The sequence below is a fragment of the Nannobrachium achirus genome (genome assembly GCF_963921795.1).
Source record: "Nannobrachium achirus genome assembly, chromosome: 5".
Lineage (NCBI taxonomy): Eukaryota > Metazoa > Chordata > Actinopteri > Myctophiformes > Myctophidae > Nannobrachium > Nannobrachium achirus.
The window spans coordinates 46,684,521-46,697,742 of NC_137814.1; the positions used below are offsets into that span (position 1 = coordinate 46,684,521).

At 39.8% G+C, this 13,222-nt stretch overlaps 2 protein-coding genes across 2 annotated transcripts in view; both read right to left on the reverse strand.

The window, feature by feature from the left end:
* Window positions 1-2,174: 2,174 nt before the first annotated feature.
* Window positions 2,175-4,949, reverse strand: mterf4 (mitochondrial transcription termination factor 4; the record flags this gene model as incomplete). The annotated part of the gene is made up of 4 exons (XM_080725847.1): window positions 4,912-4,949; window positions 3,709-4,147; window positions 3,411-3,595; window positions 2,175-2,585 (listed from the first exon to the last, which is right to left on the reverse strand). The coding sequence occupies exons 1-4, from the start codon at window positions 4,936-4,938 to the stop codon at window positions 2,175-2,177; spliced, it is 1,062 nt and encodes a 353-aa protein (XP_080581973.1). The 5' UTR covers window positions 4,939-4,949.
* A 3,988-nt stretch (window positions 4,950-8,937) lies between these two features.
* pask (PAS domain containing serine/threonine kinase) overlaps window positions 8,938-13,222 on the reverse strand; it is a gene marked incomplete at both ends in the record, with an annotated part of 35,196 nt that continues 30,911 nt past the window's right edge. The window contains 3 exons of the mRNA XM_080725849.1: window positions 8,938-9,176; window positions 10,503-10,655; window positions 11,350-11,483. Of these exons, the coding sequence (XP_080581975.1) occupies window positions 8,938-9,176; window positions 10,503-10,655; window positions 11,350-11,483 (526 nt within the window). The remainder of the gene's footprint in view (window positions 9,177-10,502; window positions 10,656-11,349; window positions 11,484-13,222) is intronic.

The window sequence follows — 13,222 nt, forward strand, 5'->3', positions numbered from 1 at the left end:
ACAATGCATTATACAGTAAAAAATAGCAAAAATAGGCTATTTTTGCTATTTTGGAATTGGAATCCTAAATTATTTTGGGGTATTTTTTAATTGGAATCCTGAAAATATTTAATTTAAAATGTTATATATGTTAACTTTATGAACTTAAATACAAATACATTGGGCATAAAAAAAAGACTAGTACTAGTCATTAAGCTACTAATATAGACTGAAGTAATTAAAGCGGGTCATGTTTGCATGTTTAGAATTGTAAATAAATACCTGAAGTCTATCAGTTTTGCAATATTAACCTGCGGGCAGCTTTATGCTTCCATAGCATGTGGCCCCTGGGCCGCCAGTTGCCCATGAATGGTCTATCATGACGTATGCTGTGTAAAGTGTGGACAGAACAAACATGTTACCCCATTACTTATCCATTACTAACTGGGCCAAAGACACATGCATAAAGGAACACTGCTGTCAGGATAATTAGTCTCTGCACACCCAACCTAATAAGAGGTAAATAATAAAGCCTTTGCACGCATTGCAATCTCAGTACTAGTGCAGATCATCACACCCATTCAATAAACACCATACATACCCGAATGCCCTTCCGACGCTAGTACAGAACACAGAGCAGAAAAAGCTTTGGGAAAAGCATGACACCCGCGGTTATAGCCGCCTGAAACGCCAGGCCTCGAGTTTGTACTGCCGTTTGCCATTTCATGCTGTTATTGTTTTATTGCTCTGTGATGCTGTATTAACTGTTGTCCGATATGCAAAGTGCTGTGGAAAGGAATTTGCACAGTCTAAAGTCTAAAAAACACGAATTAAATATCTCCAGGCCTGACTTTTGATCAGCCCCAGAATACAGTACTCTAATAATAAAAGTGAAATAATTGCCCATTTTTGCATTATTCAAATGAACAAGCAAATGAACTGCAGCAAAAACAAACTGAACTTTGTTCCACTTTTGTAAATAAAATGAATTAAAATATATACATGGAAGGTGAAATAATGCAGGTTAGAGAATGAAATAACATAAAACCACACTTAAGGGCCATTCACACTGAGTAGATAAATATATACCTTTATTATCCCAAGGGGGAAAATCAGTTGCCCAGAGGCAGCACAGCAGTATAACTATAAATATGTAGTGAGTAGTACTATAACTATAAAAGTATAGTTTTACATTTAATTTTAAGTCAAGTGAATGGCAGTGTTCACACCGACTATAAAAAAATACAATGGTGAACTACATAGTTATCTATAGTTATGGCCCAGGTGGGAATGGCGCTTAAGATCTAAGGGGTGCCACCACATTCCAAAAAACAAGATTGAACCTTGAGTCACAAGTAACTCACAAGTTAATTTAGTTTGGCCAACAGTACAAACTACCACCAATGTCCACTATGTTGCCACAGTCTATACAATAACCCATATTCTCCTTCCATGTTCAAATCCTAAAAACAAGCCTGATCATCACCTAGTACTTCCCACATTGCACGGGTACACCTACTGTATTGACAACATACATTATTGATTTACATCAGGTAATGTTTGGTTGAAATCATTTCCCCGGCCTCAGCACAAATAGAGCGTGGTTTTTCTTACCTGCCGTCCAGAGCACAGACATGCGAGAGCTGCTGATCCATTAGACATAGTGCTTCAATAAATCAATGGCTCCTCTGTATGACTTTGGTCGACCACTAGCCTTATCTGCTGATGTAGTCCCTGTTGACTCAGAGATAATGCGTGGATGTAGAAAGCTACAGCCACTTAGGTGTCACATAGAAACAGGGTGGCGCTTTAAAGCACTTAACTCTTCTTCACGTTCAGTGCTGTAGGAAAAAAGTATACCTAAAACTGAACTGTGGTTGCCATGCCATCCCACGTGGACATGCTACTACAGTATAGAATATCCACGCTGGCCTGTTAACGGTTTTGTTTGACAGTCACAGCAATCGAGAATACTGTATATATGGAGTTGTTTAGATAATGTAAACACACAGTACAGGATTGGAATTTGCGGTAGCAACTACTGACGAAACTAAACAATTCTAGCTGTTTAAATATCTTTTTTATTTCTAAACTGTAAGTGTTAATACACCATTATGAAATACATATACAGTACTAAATTTATACTGTTATGAAAATGTCCCATTTCTTTTCAATGTCCCAATTGTCCCATGTCCTCATCTCTTTCTCTTTCTCACGTATCCACTCCTTCCTTCCCCTTCCCCTTCCCCTCCCTCTTCCTCATCCTCATCATCCTCATCATCATCATCATCCTCATCATCACTAGCTTCCATGTCCATCTCCTGCTGCTCTTCTTCCTGCCATTCTCTGACCATCAGCTTCGAAAACACGTCATACTCTTCGGCTGTGGCCTTGGCGACATCCTTAAGGTAGGTGTCCTGGTCAACAGCGAGGATGTCGCTGAGTTTGGGGTTGAGGACGAGGGTCTGTCCCTTCTTGTCTGGGGTCTGGTACAGGCCCCTGCGCTCCAGAAAACTGTGGCGACAGCGAACCTCTTCCAGGCTGAACCGAAACAGCTTTGCCTTCACCATCTCTTTCTGTTGGACGCCCATGCGGAAGTAGACATACTGCAGGAAGATATGAGGAGGAGTGTGTTAGTGTACAGCGCACCGTTAAAACCAGCAAGACACATACCATACATACATAGCCATGGGCAGTGAGTCTATTGAAGTGTCCAAAATGAAAGCAGCACATGAAAGAGAAACACTGATAAGAGTGGAAGAAACTGAATCCCTCTTTAAGTTATATTTTTGGAGTGCAGACAGAAAGAGCATTATGGCCAGTGGACTGGTTGACCCACCAGACACCCTGGAATATACTTTCCACAGCATATTTCAACCCAAATCATCTATACTTTCACTCAATATGTATACCCTGTAACAATAGAGACATACATTTGGTTCATAAATGAATGTGATAACGGATAACGTCATATCAGCCAGCCCTATGCGTGAGCAATCTAGTACGACCATAAAGAAACTTGTAAAACTATTTTATAATAATGTACAGGTATGTGTAATGTGTATGTAAAAACAACAGTAGGAGCAGTGAGAAGATTTCTTTCAATCCCGGACTCGACAGAAAGTACAAATATTAGGTTAATGTTTAGTCAGATTTAGAGGAAGTCTTCAACTTGGCGGGATAACATGGAACCAGCAATCTAGCCAAGAACACATCCCTCATTGTTTGAACAGTATTTGATTGTTTTAATAATTTATTTTTGTATTCATACTGTATTATTTATGTATGTCTCTGTTTTCTCTGTTTTGTGTGAGAGGATTATAGCCTTTTCACTGTCATTTCGATAAATATAGTCATGACAAACAAATAAAAAAGAAAGAAAAGAAAGAAAATGTGCTGCCATCTATTATCTATCTAGTTGTGAAACTGACCTGGAACTTGTACTCAAGCTGCCCCAGGTCTTCGTTGACCACAGACGGACTGTCTCTGAGGATGCTTGTGGCCTGCTCGCCAGTAAACAGGCACTTCTCTCTGAGGAACGCCACCACGTATTTGACCCTCTTTGCGGACAGCGTCAGGATCTGGGGATAATAGGACACCACTCTCTGGAGACTGCCTGAATGGTGTAAAGGAAGACAACGCTGTGATGATGTTGACCTGCAAGATTATGTTGCAAATACAGTCTGTCTGGGTTATAATTTAGCACACAAAGATTGTTATTTACTGTACCTTCAACTAAACCTAATTTCCGTAGGTTCGCTATGCGCTGCTGAAAGTGTGAGTCCTTGAGGCGGTAAAGTTCTGGACATTTCTCCAGGACCTTCAGGACAGTTTCAGAGTTGAGGCCCAGGAGCAAGAGAGCGGACAGCGCTGTGAGGGCATGTTCTGCAGCATTCGGTCCCCTGGCATTGGACACAGTCTCATAGAGCAGTTCTGCCTGGGTGTCCGTGAAACCCATGTCAATTAAAGACTGCAATGACAGCTCTGTGACAGGCGGCTGCCCGGGTAACTGAGACAGCTCTCGGTTGTTGTGTAAAGACTGTAGGGTTCGCTGGTTAGGAGAGGAAATGAGTCTGCAGCACACGAGTTGTGGTACATGATGGCATATCCCAAATCCATTCCGACTGAACAGTTGGGCCGTGGTCCTTCTCAGGGTCCATCCAAGAACCTGCAAAATAGATAAGATAGAACAAATGGAAACATGATTTACGACCCCAGGCACATTAGTTCTCAAAGTGGGGTCTGGGACCCTCAGGGGTCCATGAGGGAGTTCCAGGGGGTCCCCAGCTAAATGATAGTTAGGAACCAAATGGACCCTTATGGGTCCGTAGCCTATGGTCCGTAGACTAATGCATGAACTGGCGGTCCTTGAAATTAAAATGGTTGAGAATCACTGCTAGCTAGAGCCCTAATAATCCCTGTCCCTGGCATATATTTTTAAATGGGGGTCCGCGGGCTAGTAAGTGTCAATTTGGGGGTCCTTGTCATGAAAAGGTTTGAGGACCACTGCTATGGCAAAGTCATTAGATTGTTTTGGATAGAAAAATGGTAATTGTTGTGGATTGTGGACATACTGTAAGTGTAAAATATATGAGATACTTTAATGGTTTCCTGTGGAAATAAGCTTTAGTCTTTTCATGGATCTCCTTTTAGTAGACCTTGTACCAGTGAACTGTCATGAAACTGTACCTTTTCCTATGCAAACTTCTAATAAAGTCTTCAATCAATCAATAAAAGAGAAAGGGTTGCAAGGTAAACGCAGAGATGTATTAGTAAGCAACTAAATATCAAGGTTATTGCGGTAGGTTGCGTGCTGACTTAAACAAAACGTGTGTGCCACATTCTGAAAACACGTGCTTGACACGATGGGAAACCTATGTTCTAAAAACAACAAATAAAGCACAAAATGAAGATATAAAACAAATACTTCACCTTTCGTAGAGGAACTCCTGCACTCATGGTTGTCCGTCTTGAAAATATGTCCCCCTTTCAACAAGGCATAATATTCCAGCGTTCCGGTTTGAAGGGTTGCAGTATTCTTTGCGACCGTAGTCGCTACTTAGTATGAAAGCTGCTACAGATCCTGTCCGTCACTCAAAATCCCTTATTAATTTGTCATTCAAAATCCATCATCAATTTGTTTGTCACTCAAAATCCCTCATTCATTTGTCACTCAAAATCCCTGATTAATTTGTTTGTCAATCAAAATCCCTCATTAATTTGTCAAACAAGCCCTATATAGTGCTTGACTGATGTCAGCTGTCATATATGGAGTTCTACATTAGACGCCAGTGCACTAGATGTCTTTGCTGGCTCTATATATGGAGCAAAAAATGTTCCTGGTCCAAATATGTAGTCCATGAGGTCAGAGCCAGATAAGTCAGTATATGTGTCGGGTAGCTCCATTTAAGAGTCCGATTATATAGGCTGAGTTAGATGTGTGGCGTACGACAGGACCCATAACTCCTTATACGGCCGTTGCCTTTGTACGGCCATGACGTCAGCCATGGCAACGCATACCGTCTATGACGATAGTCTTGTGTGACACGATAGGATTATCTCCATACAGTAAAGGGTGCCTAGTACCTAGCATTGTGCCCCACCCGATGGGATTATCTCCATACATGGGGTTCATAGCCCCATATATGGCGATCCCTGATGTCATCAATATCATCCCTGTTCTCATCAGAACCATCTGAGCTGCCACTTTACTGTAGCCAGAGTGACAATATTTATTTTAAGACGCAAAAGGGAAAGTTGATCCCATACCAAAAGCGCCAGTGCTCGCCCAGCAGTCTGCTGTCACCCAGGCGTGTACGCACCCATGTGCGCGACCTCGTCCTTTAGAGTGAGGTCGCTTCTCGCCCTTAGGACATCTTACTGGTATTTTAATAGTTTTACTTGTGCTTGTGGTAGGAACATTCTTGTGTTGAATTAAAATGTATTTTTAGTTTCCAGTTAATTTAACTTTATTTTGAGGCCCACGTAAAACAGATTATTCAGAAAACGGTGAGCTGCCACACCAAAAAATTAACACAATCAGCTCTCAGATCTTAGCAGTGGCTTCCAGTGACTGGCAGTGAGTTATAGAAATTATTTTAAATCACTCCATTGTTTGGGGTCAAAATATATCTCTGATTCTGACACGCATGTATGATATTATGAAAGTCTCAGATCCATCCTCCAGAAACTGTTCCTACACACAGGTTACTGCAGTGTCCTTCAAATGTTTTAATTTCATAGACCCTCATAAACCACTACAAGATTTGTTGGGTTACTGTACTGTATATACAGGTCCTTCTCAAAAAAATTGAATATTGTGTAAAAGTTCATTTTCTTCTGTAATATAATAGATTTTTTTAAACTTTCATATATTTTAGATTCATTGTGCATGCAGTGAAATATTCAAAAGCTTTTTTTGTTTTAATTTGGATTTTTATGGCATACAGCTCATGAAAATCAAAAACCCATATCACAAAATATTAGAATATTCCACATGACCACTCAAAATACGCATTTATACAGAAATGTCAAAGTTCTGAAAGGTTATGTCAATTTATGCACTCAGTACTTGGTATGGAATACTTTTGAACAAATTCCTTCATCAATGGGGCGTGGCATGAAGGTGGTCAGCCTGTGGTACTGCTGAAGTGTTATGGAAGCCCAGGTTTGCTTTGATCGAGGCCTTAAGTTCATCTGTGTGGTTGAGTCTGGTGTCTCTCATCTTCCTCTTGACAACACAACACAGATTCTCTGTGGGGTTCAGGTCAGGCCAGTTTGCTGGTCAGTTAAGGCTAGTAATACCATGGTCACTACACCAGTTACTAGTAGTTTTGGCTATGTGGGCAGGTGCCAAGTGCTTCTGGATAAAATAAATTATCATCTCAATAAAGCTTTTCAATCTACGGAAGCATTAAGTGCTCTAAAATCCCCGGGTAGATGACTGTCTTGACTCTGAACTTGATAAAACACAATGTGGGCAAAACCAGCATTGCAATGTATTGCAGGTGTTGGTCCACTGTGTTTCATCAAGTTCAGAGTCAAGACATCCATCTACCTGGGGATTTTTGAGCACTTTGCGCTTCTGTAGGTTGACAAGCTTTATGGAGATGATGATTTCCTTTAGCCAGAAGCACTTGGCACCTGCCCACAGAGCCAAAACTACAGTAACTGGTGTAGTGACCATGGTATTACTGGCCTTAACTGACCAGCAAACTGGCCTGACCTGAACCCCACAGAGAATCTGTGTTGTGTTGTCAAGAGGAAGATGAGAGACACCAGACTCAACCACACAGATGAGCTTAAGGCCTCAATCAATCAAACCTGGGCTTCCATAACACCTCAACAGTACCACAGGCTGACCACCTTCATGCCACGCCCCATTGATGAAGGAATGTGTTCAAAAGTATTCCATACCAAGTACTGAGTGCATAAATTAACATTACTATCTTTGTAATGTTTGTCTCTACTCTGTGGGCCCTGAGCCTGTAATAAAGTTTATATAACCTTTCAGAACTTTGACATTTCGGTATTATAAATGCTTCTTTTGAGTGGTCATGTGGAATATTCTAATATTTTGAGATATGGATTTTTGATTTTCATGAGCTGTATGCCATAAAAATCCAAATTAAAACAAAAAAAGCTTTTGAATATTTCACTGCATGCACAATGAATCTAAAATATATGAAAGTTTAAAAAAATCTATTATATTACAGAAGAAAATGAACTTTTACACAATATTCTAATTTTTTGAGAAGGACCTGTACTTGTTCAACACCAGCATCCTTGACAGATGCAGTCACCCCATCATTGAACACAGACACAGCCTGACCAAAATGATATTGATAATCATCAAAATATGCTTAAAACTTTTAAAATGGCACCAAAACAAATGAAATCACTTTACCATTCAAATAGTTAAGAAAATGATATTTATCTTTTTATGAATATCCTTATTAGTTTAAAGTGTTAGTGAGGTGTCGTTAAAACTCATGTTGGGGTCTTGTGATTACTGTGAATGTTTTTATTTTCATTATAAAGAATGCCTAATTCAACTACTGGTGTTATATTTTTTAAATGAAAAAGAACTTGGAGACAAATTTTAAACGAGAGGGCTTAGTTAAATTTGTGATAAAATATTTATTTGTAGAATTTATAGTAGAATAAATAGATAAAATATTGTAAATACATTCACAATTTTGACTAAGTTTAATAAACAAATAAAATAAAAAACACATTGTATTAAGGATGTACAAGAAAAAGTCAACTTCAGGCTAAGGAGAAGAGAAAAAAGATAAGGTGTTTGCCTGCAAAGTTAGATTCCACAATAACATTATTGACTCAAAGTTGTAAAAGCATGACATTAAAAAAAAAAAAAAAAAAGAGAAAGAAATGCTGCTGGCATGAGATGTTCTTGCATCATAGTACTGCACTCTGATGATGAATAAATACACATTCCAAGGACATACAATGCTGTACATTAAGCTTCATCTTGGCTTTTACGTTTGACAACAAGTCCTGTAGTCTTCGTCACATCTAAGAGATATATATGCCTGACGGATTTATACGTGGTTGCACTGAAAATAGCAAATCTCCAAGCTGACAATGCATCACGCTGTGATGCATTGTAAGCTTGTAAATCTTGCTATTTTTGGTGCACAATACAGGCACAACTAAGCATAAGTCACACTATTGATAAATGCCAGTGGCTCATGACAACTGACATACAGTATTTCCTCGGTTGATGTTTTTCATCTCGCCAAGACTCTTTATACAACAAAAAGAAAAAATGCAAGCTTTTCGATTGGTTATTTTCGGCGAGTGACACCCTTGTACGGCAGGCTTCAATGTTCAACAGACGATTCAAACAAACTCAGTGCAAATTCATTGACGGGAAACGAGTAGCGGATGCTGTCACCTCAGAATGTACATTTGCTGTTTTTTGTAATTCCAGTCACTTCAGTCATCACAGAGGTATTTCCGGAGTTCAGTTTCGAGAGCCTCCATAGACATCTTCTCTTCCTCGTCTTGCTCGTCATCGTCATCATCAGGAAGAGTCTCGTCACCCATGTCTGGAAACAGGCCCTGCCCCAGGCTTTCTATAGTGTTGATCTCTAGGTGAAACTGCGGTGAAACTGGGTGATACTGCGGTGAAACTGGGTGATACTGCGGTGAAACTGGGTGATACTGTGGTGAGACTGTGTTGAGAAACAAAAGCTTTAATACAGCATAAACACAAAGAAACACCACATTTGACACACAGCGCATCCTGCTACAGTATGTGTATCACACAAGGAAACACAACCTACAACAATGCATGTTGTAATGAAAGTGTATGTGTAATTTATAAGCAGTAAAGTTTATAGCTGAAAATCTTACTAATACAGTTATAAGTTATATATAAGTTATGCCAGCATCGTTCTTGTGAAGCATTTTTGTTCTCATTGGTGAAGTAATTATTTTATAATGTTTTACACACTTTAACATGCACAATAGCACCTCCGCCACATCATTCAAATCCTTAGTTTACTTGAGTTTAATTGTTTAAAATGGTGTCTTTATTATGCATCAGTTTTGTGACAGTGACACTCAAGCAGCATATGGTTGCTAAAGTGTTTATTGAACTAGGTGCGACTACAAGCCAACATGTCCAGAGAGACAAGACAAGAGAGAAATTCAGACTTTAAATCATTTGCGAAGCATTTAATGCTGGGGTTGATGGCCCAATTTACAAAGCAGTAATTGAGGATAAAAAGATACATGGCTACCAGTAGTTATTGTATTGTTGGAACAGCCAAATTCCTCTCACTTTGATGTTCGATCCCATCTTCAAATATTGTGAAATATAAATCTAGATTACACCCAGGTTGAAATTTAATACGTTAGATTTAATGCATGCTTAAAATGCAACAAGATTAACGTGATTTAATGTGATTTAAACTAGTTTAGTCATTAATCCTGGTTTGTGCAACCACTGGACTTGTTTTCACTCTACTACTCACAGGGTTCCCACACATTTCTACCAATTAACTTCCAAAACTTTTCCAAAACTTTTCCAGAATATTTAACCCAATTTCCAGGACTATATAACAATAATTCAGCTCAATAACAGGTTGCTTACTCTTATGTGCAATGCCCAAAGACAAGTAGTGTATGCCAGTGGTTCTCAACCTTTTCAGGCTGTGACCCCCAAAATAATCATATTTTAACTGGGGACCCCCCCACCCTGACGAGCACTAAGAGTAGAGGAATTTTGTATAACACGGTTCTATTGTGAAAATAGCTGATCTACATGCTCACAACGCCTCGCAACTGCCTCTAATATTTGACAATTTGGCCAATGTTTAATTTGTCATTTCAGAGGTATTAACAAAATCAATAGCCAAAGACAATGCATAGCTATTTTTTTCCAGGACCTTCCAGGACCCTTGATGAATTCCAAAACTTTTCCAGTACTGGAAAAATATTTTTCTAATTTCAAAATATTTCCAGGAATTTCATGACCGTGGGAACCCTGTACTCACCAACACGGCTGTGTCTGTCAGGAACCACCTCGTTCCAGCTGTACTCGGCCAGGGAGATAGGCTGGCTGATCCAGGACTGAAGCAGCAGCTCATCCAGAGTCATCCTCTGGGTGGGGTTGGCCTCCATCAGGCCCGACAACAAAACATTCAACTCTGGGAGTTGAGAGAATGGCAGAAGATACAGAGCAGTAGTTAGAAAAACCTTTGGAACAGAAGGGTTTTTCCCCCAGTGGGCCAAACGTAGTTACACTATACAACACCCAGCAGCACCACTTTGTTACTAGACTACCGAGCAGTCTGAAAGTGGGCCCCATATACGGTTTGGTGTATATTGTCATGCTGCTGCTATACCTGTACTGAATGAAGACAGAAAACAGTACAACACTTTCTGTGTCAGCAATCTGGCTAGCCATCGTCAAAGAAAAGGTCCTTTTCACTTAACTGGAGCTCAGTTAAGTGATAAAAATGATATATATTTGGCCACGGACCCCCCCCCATCTCAAAATATCTAGTTCCAGGGAACACCCAGAAGCTAAATTTGAGTTACAAACGTTCGCTTTGAAAATACATATATTCAAAGATTTGCACACATATTTTGACGACTTTTTCAAAAAATAGCAGATATACAAGCTCACATCGCGGCACCGAGCTTGTATATCTGCTATTTTTCACTGGTTAAAGCATTCAATAATTCTAGGCCTAAATGGGTTAAGGTTCTAAAAGGTTCCCTGGAACCCAGCTTCAACACAGCGCAGGACACAAATATTCAATAACAACCGCACACATTAACAGCCTTCAGTGACATGTCTTCCTACCAAAGTGGTTATTTGTTTAGTAGAATTTGTACCTGCAGACACAGGGACCGGGGGCTTCATTTTGGCAACCAGGATCTCCTGCACGCCACAGAAGGGGTTCTCACTGAACAGTAGTGTGAACAGCAACACCCCCAGAGACCACATCTCCAGCTGTGGACCCTCGTAGCTAAACAGGAGGAGACATGCAAACAGCTAATGGGTGAAATACGCAAATGATCAAATATAGTGCTTGAAAATGAGAAATCATGTGGCGACTGCAGGCCATCAGATACAGTAGGCAGTAGGCACAGCTTTTGTTTGTTTTGTGAAATAATTAAATATATCAGCCATGTTGTTTGACTATTCAGCATCATAGAAATCCTGTATCCGACGTATAAATATTATTACTGGCAATTCTTACATTATTACTGCACATATCCAGCATCTGCACAACTGTATATACCGGTATTCCCTTGGCTCTTGTTTATAGCACCAATAGTGTAATATTCAGTATAAGCTCTGTAAGCTCCAGAAGGACTGAGTCTGAAATTAGATAGATAGATAGATACCTTTATTATCCCAAGGGGGAAATTCAGTTGTCCAGTAGTAGCACAGCAGTATACAGTTATTTACAAAGTTACAGAGACGTAAGAAAAGATAGATAAGAGGGAAAAAAACAAAACAAAGACAAGAGCAGTACAGTACCAATAAAGAGAAGGTGCATCAATAGAGGGTATGCCCATGCATAAAGTGAATGGGAAATCGAGTGGCAAATCGATTGGCAAAGTGTGTGGCAAAGTGAGTTTAACGTTGTTTTATGCAATCAGATAGGACTTTCTGTTTGGATGTATGGGCTTTCGAGGCCAGAAAGTAGTTTTTTGCCACTCGGTAGGCGTTCCTGCATAACTTCCGGGTATGATGATGATGTCACACGCATACCCTCTATAGAGGGGGCGAATAATATATAAGTATAATATACATAAAGTGTCTTGCAAAAGAGACCATAGCAGTCAATGCTAGTTAGTGCAAACAAATTAAATCGTTTTTCATGGCAACCGTTTGCCCATCAGAGCAAACAGACAAATAGCTCGTCCTTGCTTCCTAAATTTATAATTATTGCCTCTTTATTGTGTTGTAAGAACAAGTCACTGCCGCAGCCACCTGCCGCATGGCAAATTTGGAGCCGGTGTGCATGAGGTCATAGAGAATCGTTGTTTTCTAAAATAAATAAATAAAATGAAATCGTCCGTTTTTTCTGTGTGAAAAATAAAAAAACGTGTCTGTGTGCAAAGCCCTTTAAACTTGGTCGTATGACGGTGTCGTGTGGTGAAAATAACCAGTCTAGTGTGACTGGCTATTTTTGCCACACAACACAGATGTATGAAGGAGCCTCTTTGACTTTTTTCTTTCTTCCATTTTTGAGATTTTTCACCTATGACAAAACCGCGATGCCAAGGATATGTGGTTAATGAAGAGGGTGGATCACATGTTTTGTGTGTGTGTGTGTGTGTGTGTGTGTGTGTGTGTGTGTGTGTGTGTGTGTGTGTGTGTGTGTGTGTGTGTGTGTGTGGTAGGGCATTCACGAATAGTGATTTTTATTATTCGAATTATTCGACCTTAAAGTATTCGAATAGTCGAATATTCGACAGGACTGGCCAAACTGTCAAATATTAAGTAAGCAAGAGGCGAACATTGTGAAATAGTTGTGAGCATGTAGATCTGCTATTTTCACAATATTTATCTGCGGAACAGAGTCAAATTAAATGTAATACCTACAATTCCAAGTGCTTGTCAGGGTGGGGGTCCCCAGTTCAAATATGTTTATTTTGGGGGTCACTGCCTAAAATGGTTCGAGAACCCCTGGTATAGAGCATTAACAAATTCATCCACCTGGGGCATTGACAACTCATTCTTATGACTTCCCAT